At 41.5% G+C, this 10071-nt stretch overlaps 1 protein-coding gene across 1 annotated transcript; it reads left to right on the top strand.

Moving 5' to 3' along the window:
- Positions 1 to 3576: 3576 nt before the first annotated feature.
- LOC105894071 (cytochrome P450 3A27-like) lies at positions 3577 to 8983 on the top strand. The gene is made up of 12 exons (XM_031561782.1): positions 3577 to 3647; positions 3873 to 3966; positions 4053 to 4105; positions 4268 to 4367; positions 4920 to 5033; positions 5355 to 5443; positions 5855 to 6003; positions 6451 to 6578; positions 7060 to 7144; positions 7500 to 7660; positions 8095 to 8321; positions 8719 to 8983. Exons 1-12 carry the CDS (start codon positions 3577 to 3579, stop codon positions 8981 to 8983), a joined length of 1536 nt encoding a protein of 511 aa, XP_031417642.1.
- Positions 8984 to 10071: the final 1088 nt, after the last annotated feature.

Here is a 10071-nt window from a genome sequence, read left to right as displayed (position 1 = left end):
CGGTGCGCCTCCGCGCCTTGCGCTGGAAAGTTGAGAATAGTTCAACTTTTAAGCGCATCTAAAAAAACGCTAGAAAGACGCAACGAGTGGCGGAGAAAAGCCGCACACGCAAGGTGCGCCGTAATATAGGAAACAATGCATTTGCTAGACGTCCCGTTTTTAAAAACGCGTTTGGTGTGTTTCGGCCCTGAGGTGACCAGACGTCCCCGGTTTCAGGGGACAGTCCCTGTTTTTGGTGGCCTGTCCCCGGCTGGAGCTGTCCCCGGAAATGTCCCCGGTTTTCACTGTGACCAACAACAGACCCGGGATACAAATACAAAAAAAAAGAAAGAAAACAATGACCAAATGTTTAGTTCCGTAGCCCACACGCCTCAGGCTCAAGCAAGCCAGCCAGCAGCCAGGGGGACAAGCTCTAGCTCAGAGCTCAAAGATGTTCTAGAATGCCCGTCTTTGCAGTATTTTGATTGGTGGAATATGCAGCGCGGTAGAATCTTTGCCCTTAGCTTCTACTTTTTTTTATTCAGAGAGAGATCGCGTCCATTCATTTATTTATTCAGCCAGCTAGCTCTGGCAAATCGAGTACAAGACAGGATAGCTTTGGGATATGCGATTAGCGAACGGTGTTTATTGTAAGTGTCATTTTTTATCATCCATGTCATATATTATTTAACCTATAATATGTATGTAGCCTATGATCTACAATTTGCAACAATGTGAGTGTTAAGCAGCAGCTATCTGTCGGTCAGGTGTCAGCCACAGCTCTACTTGCTAACTAACTTTGTTAACTTTTTAACATTAGCAGTGCTACTAACTACAGTACTATGAAATTTCAGTTTCATTAGTCTGGGTTATTATTGAGAGGTAGTTGGCAACTTGTCAATAAATTAAACCACTTGAAAGCAAGAAAATACTCCTTGAACTCGCTTTCCGTAGCTACATCCAGTTGCGCTTCCCGCTTACGTCTGTCTCGTTGTTTGTGTGACAATGACAATAAAGTACTTTGAACTTTGATAGTTCTGTGGAAGCAAAAACAGTCTCACCCGTTCAATGTTAGGCAGTGGGTTTCAATGTGCTAAAATCTTTAAATGAGTCATGTGCTTAGGCTACATAGATAGACAATTACAGGTAGCCTAGAATAATGGTAGGCCTACATTACTTAAAAACAAACACAAAAAAAAACACATGTGTTCTTGTGGTGAAATGTCTTTTCCCCGCATTAACTTCACATATTCTTTATCAACAAATATGTCAACTGGTAGTGTGTCACAGAACTAGTTATTTTTTAGATTATTCAGATCTCCCTCCCTCACTTTGACATTGCTTGGATTTAATTACATTTTTTACTGAAATTGTACTTTGAATCTTTTTGTTTGTTTGTTTCTTAAATCACTTTTGGTATAGTAATACCTAAAAAACTATTCCAAATATCCTGGATTCTATGGGCCTGATCTGTAGGTTCATAGTTCCAGCTGATTTTCACACAGAATATAGGAATACAATGCATTCAGTTGCCTCAATGGCCTTAACATTTTCTATGCTGGAAAAACCTACACCTGTCACCCATCCGTGCAGACCAGTCACTTATCAGCCAAACACAGAGGTTAGGCCTACTGGGGAGCATGTGCATGACGTCAACAAAGTTCTTATCACTGATATTGGTTCTTATTATCTGGCAAAAGGTTGTTACCTTTACTACTCTTCATTTCAGCCACTTTGTGATTAGTTTTAAGAAGACAACTCTTTGTTTGACATTCCCCTTGCGATTTACAAGAACAAGGGTAAGATAAACTGCTTTTATGAAGAAGGGCCCAGTCAGTGTCCCCGTTTTTCGATTACAAAGACAAAAACATGACATGTTTTGGAGGTGTTAATGTGTCTGAACTGAAAATGTCCCCGGATTTTGTCTCAGAAATCTGGTCACCTTAGTCACACTCCTTTCATTTCATTCACGATAACACATTGTGGATAGGCAATATGCTATGACTCCGTTCTTGACGTTCTTTAAATGCTCAACAGTTTCTATGGTAGCTCCAAACCTTACCTGGGCGAGCACTTCCCGCGGAGGAAGGGGGAGGGGTTAGCTGGCTCCTTAGTATTTAAAGGAACAGGCACTAAAAACAGGTCGCCCTCAACAGGGTTATTTTAGACAGGGTAAAAAGGGTGCTGTTTTACTTGATCCTTGTGGTATTTTGACCAAAATATCTAACAGATATTTCATTAAGTCCCCAAGTAACCGTATCAACTTATGGTAAAATGGGCATACAATGACTCCTTGTGTGTGTGCAAAAAATGTATGCAAAATAACTCACCAAATTGCATGCCAATATTATATTCATGCACCTCTTGTTTCAGTAAAAAAAAACTGAAAACTAACCTTGAGTGTTCAAAGTGACAAAAGTCTCCTTACATAATTTAATGATAGTCAGAGCAAAATGAAGATTTTTAGACAAGCAACAGTTTTATTATGGAATTGTGATACATTCAGAAAAATACACACACATAGGCCTATGGTTATTGCTGTCCTAAAACTAAAAATGAAGAGTTCCACAATAACAATGCAGGTTTAGGTTACTGGTGGGAATATATTCCCTAATGCCTTTGAGCATGTTAAGCATGTGATTCTTAGGTTCAAATGTGTTTGAGCAGTGCTTTTCTTAATCATATTTCAAGTACCTTGTTCGAATATGCCTTTAGAGCTACTGCATTGTATTTCAACAACAAAAACAACACATTGTGCCTTTGATTCTATGTGATTCCAAATATTTATAATTATTGTAATTATAAGACTTTTGTCAAACTGAATGCAGTCAGAAGTTATCATCATAATTTGAACAAAGGTCATTGGCCGTAGCTGTTTGATTGTGTAAAAGCCAACCTTTTATCAGAGCATAACTAAGTGCTCGAGTATTTTAAGTCAACATAAAGGTGAGGTAGAGATTAGGTCACTGTTGGCTGATGGTGCTACTTATGTTGGAATTCCCCGTCTTGATTTTTATTAATGGCTGTAGCCTATTATCTTTGCCTCTTGCTCGCGGGTGTTTGCCCATGAATGCGTGTACAAAGTGTATCCACATGATTCGGGTGTAGGCAATGACTCGGCAAATGTTTTCAATTTCAGAGGAAAAAACCGCGGTGCGAACCGCACACAAATAGGCCACAATTTCAAAGACTACGTGTACGCTAAACAGTCCTGTTACCATTAATCACGGTGAGCACAAGAATAAAACATTTTAAGATCGAATGTGACTAATGTAGGCGGTGCTTTTAGCCTCGCAGTGAAACACCGTATCCTAATAGGGCACTGCAATCAGACAGGTTTGTCTAGGTGTGCAAAGAAGCATAAACGTTAAACGGATGTGCTGCAATAGATGCTTTCATGCTACAACAGAGTTTTTTTATCATTGGGACTTTCTTGGCTTAGCTCATATCTCTCCCCGCTGACGTAGCCTAAACCTAAGTCATTGGCCTCAGCGGTATAAAGCAACCTGAAGGCGGTCTATCAGCAGAACACTCTACCGCCGTACTGGTCTGTCAGTCAGCTGAATCCTGAGAGGAAAACAGACCCGCTGTTGAGCGATGGGCTACCTGGCGTTTTTCTCGGCCGAAACCTGGACTCTCCTCTTGCTGTTCGTGGGGCTGCTGACGGTGTAAGATTATTTTAAACTGTACTATGTCTAACTCGTGTGAATGTGCTCAGCTATGAGATGAGATGAGTCATGTCAAAAGCATGTGGGGAAAGGGCAGGTGAGGGCAGAGCATCCCAGGGGATGAGGAAGATATTGGGATTTGTGCTACTAGTAGGTCAGATTTTAAGTATGCAAAACATGAAGTACAAGACAAGTGAACTTAATGATTTGCCTTTCCTTCCATAGGTATGGGTTCTGGCCTTACAGGTTCTTTAAAAACCTAGGAATCCCCGGTCCTAAACCATTACCCTTTCTTGGAACCCTTCTGGGATATAGAAAGGTATCTATACGTCTATCTATCTATCCATGGTTTTATAGTTATTGTATGTTCTTTTGATTGCATTCAATATTTCTGTTATATTGTAGGGGTTCCACCAGTTTGACATAGAGTGTTTCAACAAGTATGGAAGAGTATGGGGGTAAGTGGCCTATATAAGCACAAAATACCAACTATTCTGCAATTGTACCACAGAAGCAGTCAGAGAAATACCTCCTGGTGACAGAAGTGTTAATGACGTTTACTAAAGGTTGGCGTACTGCTCGTTGTTGTAAGTGCCATTGTCTTTTCCTGTCCTCTGTAGTCTCTTTGATGGGAGACAGCCTATTCTCTGCGTCTTGGACAAGACCGTCATCAAAACAGTGATGGTTAAGGAGTGCTACTCACTGTTCACCAACAGAAGGGTATTCTCACCTCATTAATGAACACTATTCACCAACAGAAGGGTATTCTCACATCATTCATGAACACACGCTTGCAAACAGCTATTATGATATTGTTGTAAACAAAGGTCTGGGCACCTGGGCACAATTAGTGTTGGTTTTCCATGAAATGTGAGCAAAACTGCGTTAACAAAAAGGCCCATTTTTACTGCCCATTTCACCTAAAAAATATCTTGATGTAATTAACCACTGTTTGTTTGAACTTGGCAGCGATAATGATTAGTGTTATTGAATGAATTGTAATTCATTTGATCATTGAAGCCTCATTATTTCTATCGCAAAGGTATCACAGGAAGTCTTACACATAACACATCATAATTGACATGTTTGGGTTGTGCACATTGCAAACTTTAAGCAGTGACTGATTTGCAGCTTAAGATAAATGGAAGCATTAGTTGAGCTGATGTTGGGGGATGTAGAAGTTAGTCTCCCAGTGAAATCTGTAGGGTTTTTGCTTACATTATCCAACAACAGCATACAACCTCGCTGCTACACCATATTTTTTCCCCTCAGAACATCCGCCTGAATGGACCGCTGAACGACGCTTTGACCGTTGTCCAGGATGAGGACTGGCGGCGGATTCGGAGCGTCTTGTCTCCGTCCTTCACCAGCGGCCGCCTGAAGGAGGTGTGTAGGCCAACGACTGAGTCTGGATCACTAGTTATTATAACATCATACCATTATTAAATAATAACATTAATATTATAACATTATTTAATAAGTTGTGTAGGCCTACGTCTGAGTCTGGATCACTAATGTTCATATTATAACATTATTTAATAAGTTGCTACAAATGTTAACGGCCCCCAGCTCGATGGCCTACGGACCAGTAATGTCAGTCATCAGATGTGTTTTGGTTTTGCCAAACAAGCGTGACAGTGTATGTTCATAGGCGCCAACACAACAGTGATCAAAATGATGTTCACACTCGGCTCATTGTTTAATCAGATGTTCGGCATCATGAAGACACACTCAAAGAAGCTGGTCAGGAACCTGAAACGGGAGGCTGACCAAGGCAAACCAGTGGATATGAAAGAGTGAGTAGACTCTGGGGAAATTAGAGAGAAGGGAGAGAGAGAGAGAGAGAGACTTAGGGAGAGAGAAGGGAGAGAGAGAGAGAGAGACTCAGGGAGAGCATTTCTACATATAATCTTTAGCACAGGGAGAGCACATAGTATAGAAGTGGTTTGAAAGAAAAGGAAAAAGAACCCAGTATATTAAAGATGACTTCTTTATATTGAGAATCACTGAGGATGTCCCAATATTGAGGATTTGTTCCTACAGGAAGAGGAGAGAGTTGCCAAACATTTTAAAATGTAGTTAAGGGTAGGGTGTAGGGTATTTTAAACTCAGATCTCTCTATCAGTTACTCACTCACTCATTCTCTCTTTCTCACACGCTATCTCTCTTTCTCTCCCACTACTTTAATAATTCTATTTCCGTCTCAGTTTCGTTGGCGCATACAGCATGGATGTGGTGACCAGCACAGCTTTCAGTGTGGACATCGACTCCCTCAACAACCCCAATGAGCCCTTTGTCACCAACATCAAGAAAATGCTCAAGTTTAACATCTTCAACTTCTTTGTCCTATTGATATGTAAGACATTTTCATACCTATACACCTTTATGTGTCAACATGAGCAAAACAGAAATAATGTTTTACAAAAAGTACATACATGGTGAAAATACGAGAGCCCTCCAAGTATTGGTCTTGACTCCAATTGGCTCCAATTCATGCCTGAGGTTGAGGCAATCGGGGAAAAGGGTGGGCGAAATTGCACAAAAATTCCTTATGCTTTTGCTGCATGACTGGTCAAATAGATTTGTCTAAGCTAACTATGGTAATACCTTATGGTCTATTATACTCTACCTCTGCTCAGAAACATAACCTCAGTGAGTTTACTCAGAGGCCTAAATGTACTACCCACTTAGTGAGTTTAATCAGAGGCCTAAATGTACTATACACTTCAGAGAGTTTATTCTTCATGACTGTTTGCCTCGCTCCAAACTCATACCATTAAAACCCGTCTCTCTCTCTCTTCAGCGTTCTTCCCCTTTACCATTCCACTCCTGGAGAAGATGAACGTCTCGTTCTTCCCCATGGCTGTGATGGACTTCTTCTACGCCTCTCTGAGGAAGATCAAAGCTGAGAGGGAGACCAGCACTCAACAGGTACCCTTCTGTCCACTAGCACAATTCCGTTCACTATGTGTGCTGTGTTCCTCAGTAGAACAGTTCCCTATGTAGTCTGTTCCTCAGTATAACAGTTCCCGATGTGCTATGTTTCCGAGCAGAGTAATGTTCTATGGGCTGTGTTGTTTAGTACATACTCTCATGCTTTGGTCGCACAGTTCCTGCTGTGTTCCTCAGTAGCAGTTTCCTATGTGCTGTGTTCCTTGTGGCACGGCTCTCTATGGGTTGAGTTCTTAGGTAGCAAGGTTCCTTATGTGCTGTGTTCTCATATTGAGCGGCGCCCATATGGACCTCGTTCTTTAGTCATGTTAGAACATGTATGGGCAAGAGGCGGAGAGGTAGAAGAGACAGAACGACTAATGGAGAGACCCAAACCGTCTGGCGCTCGTGGTACCAAAGAACAGAACCGAGAGCCCAGCAGCAGGTCGGTTTTTATTTTTGTGTGCGGTCACTTCCACAGAGCCGAGTGGACTTCCTCCAGCTGATGATGGACTCCCAGCGGCAGGACGACGAGGGAAAGCAGAAAGGCGAAACGTCGAACAAAGGTCAGAGGTCATCAGTCTCTTAAGGTTATGGCATTCTTATATTACTGATACAGTGAGCTTTCGGTGTTGTTTGTGCCTACGTAAAGCATAAGACTTGCTATGTACTGTATGTGTAATACCAACAGCAGACATAAGAGAGAGCTGTATTTCTTATTTCTTTCACTTCTTCATCTGTAGAGTAAAAATATGATAGATACAACTTAGATACAACAATATCGTTTGGACTCGTTCACAGTTTGAGATGGGAAACACTCTGCGATGTAAATTAGTCTGTGTTTTCAATGTGTTGTCTAGGCTTGTCAGTGCTGCCCACCCAATGGTCTATTTGTATTTTACTGTCTCTGTCTCCTCACAGGCCTGAGTGACCACGAGATTCTGTCGCAGGCAATGATCTTCATCTTCGCCGGCTACGAGACCACCAGCAGCACCCTGTCCTTCCTCTTCTACAACCTGGCCACCAACCCCGAGGCCATGGAGAAACTGCATCAGGAGATCGACCACGTCTTCCCTGACAAGGTGAGCACAAAGCCTCCACCTGTAGCTTTTATGCGCCTTGAGATCCAACAGGTGCCTGATCTGAGGACATACTCATTTCTAAGTCAGCTGCACATGTGTAGTGTGTAGGTGTTTAAGTATACAAGTGTAAGTATATAAGCACTGTATCAGAGTTGTATGTATGTGTGTGTTTTTGTATAGCTGTGTATTGTATGCATGTGTACGTATGTACATGTTTAAGTGTATATATATAAGTAAATGTATTTACTCTATGAAGTATGCGTGTGGAATGTATGTACATGTTTAAGTGTGTATATATATAAGTAAACATATCTACTCTATAAAGTATGCGTGTGGTATGTATGTACATGTTTAAGTGTGTATATATATATATATATATATATAAGTAAATATATTTACTGTATGAAGTATCTGTGTGGTATGCTGTTTAACAGGCTCCAGTAAGTTATGAGGCCATGATGCAGATGGAGTATCTGGACTGCGTTCTGAACGAGTCCCTGCGCATGTTCCCCGTGGTGACGCGCGTGGAGAGGGTCTGCAAGAAGACCGTCGAGATCAACGGCATCCCCATCCCCAAGGGGACCGTCGTCACGGTGCCCACCTACGTACTCCATAGAGATCCAGACATCTGGAGCGAGCCAGAGAGCTTCAAACCGGAAAGGCAGGAAGCGACACTTCCTTTACCTACCCTTTTCCTTTACCCAGTTAGCATTGAGAAGATCTAGCTAGCTTGCTATCTGATGTATTTATTTTTCCACTTGTGCTTCAAACACTGTTCTTATATTTATGAGGCTATAAATAGTGAAAAACCTGTAGAACTGGTCGGCACATAAGTTTATGTCTACCACACATGACAATGTATCATGAAACTGAATTTGAAGATGTTACAGAATCTAGTTACCTACAAAACCAAACCTCAACAAACAGTAAAAACCGACAAATTCTCCCTTTATATTATTTTCAAAGGAGCTTTATCTACTAACAGTGAAGGAGAAAATGATTGTGCCCGTTGTTTTCATATCTCATCTTCCTTTCCCAATCCTCCTCCCTATGTTCAGGTTCAGTAAGGAAAACAAGGAGACCATTGACCCCTACTCGTACATGCCGTTCGGAATGGGCCCCAGGAACTGCATCGGGATGCGCTTTGCCATCGTCAGCATGAAGCTGGTCGTCGTGGAGCTGCTGCAGAGGTTCTCCGTCACCTCCTGTGAGGAGACACAGGTCCCTGTGGAGCTGGAGAACCAGGGTCTTCTGATGCCCAAAACGCCCATCAAACTCAAACTCGTCCCTCGCACGTCTAAGGGTATTTCAGCAGAACAGTAACACGTCTTACGGTATTTCAGGGCAACAGTAACACGTCTAATTGTATTTCAGTGGAACAGTAACACGTCTAAGGGTATTTCAGCGGAACAGTAACACGTCTAATGGTATTTCAGTGGAACAGTAACACGTCTAACGATATTTCAGCGGAATAATAACATTCACACACTGTCTGTGGACACTCCGGGCAGTGATTTTGTAAGATGAGAAAACTGAATTAAGTTATTTTTTCAGTCTTAACATGACATGTTATAACAGCCTAACACCTTCTTGATTGCAGTATAGGAGTAGGCAAAATAGAGATGAATACACACTGCCTATGCCTCATAACATGTTTAGACATATATACTATCCATGTATTTTCTGAGATTTTGCAGCAAATATTTTTTGGGGAATTGTATTTGTTATGTTTTTTAGAGTAATAGTTCTTTTAATTGAAGGTGTGCTGTGTACAATTAGTAGACAATGGTAATTGGTCAAAGGTAATTGGCCTCTGCTGCGGAGTGCTGTATTGTTCATTGTTAGCATTGACTACATTTCCCATACTGCTTTGTTTGGGGTCGGGGCTGAAGCAGCTGTACTGTCCTGAAGTGGAATCATTTTTGTATGTGAATTGCTGTAGATTTGTGTGTGTGTGTGTGTGTGTGTGAGAGAGAGATAGAGATAAAGAGAGATAAGGTTTACTAGGTACAAAACTGTTTGTTTGCTGTGTTTGTTAAACTTGCATTTGACATTTTGATACCACTTTGCTTACAACCTTTGTCACAAGACAGTGTGGTGGCCAAGTCTTTTTCACAATCAGAAAGTCAGACTCAGGACGTGTTGTTTTAACGGATTTACTGTAGTACATTAAGCCACAGCAAAGAGATGTATACCGGAAATAGATCTGCCAAAATACCTTCCCGCTAACATATTTAAACCTGTAATTAGCACCTCCCATCTATGTTTTGCTTGGTTGACCAATCCAGCCAATTAAACCTGACCTCTCCATTCTGACCCCACCCAAATCAAAAAGACTTCCATGGTATATAATACCACACACATTTTAACCTTAGGTCACTTCAAGCTACGCCCTCTTATTTTAAATCTCT

Source organism: Clupea harengus, chromosome 24 (assembly GCF_900700415.2).
Source record: "Clupea harengus chromosome 24, Ch_v2.0.2, whole genome shotgun sequence".
NCBI lineage: Eukaryota > Metazoa > Chordata > Actinopteri > Clupeiformes > Clupeidae > Clupea > Clupea harengus.
Note: the sequence above shows the minus strand (reverse complement) of the source record. Positions and strands in the feature narration are given on the sequence as shown.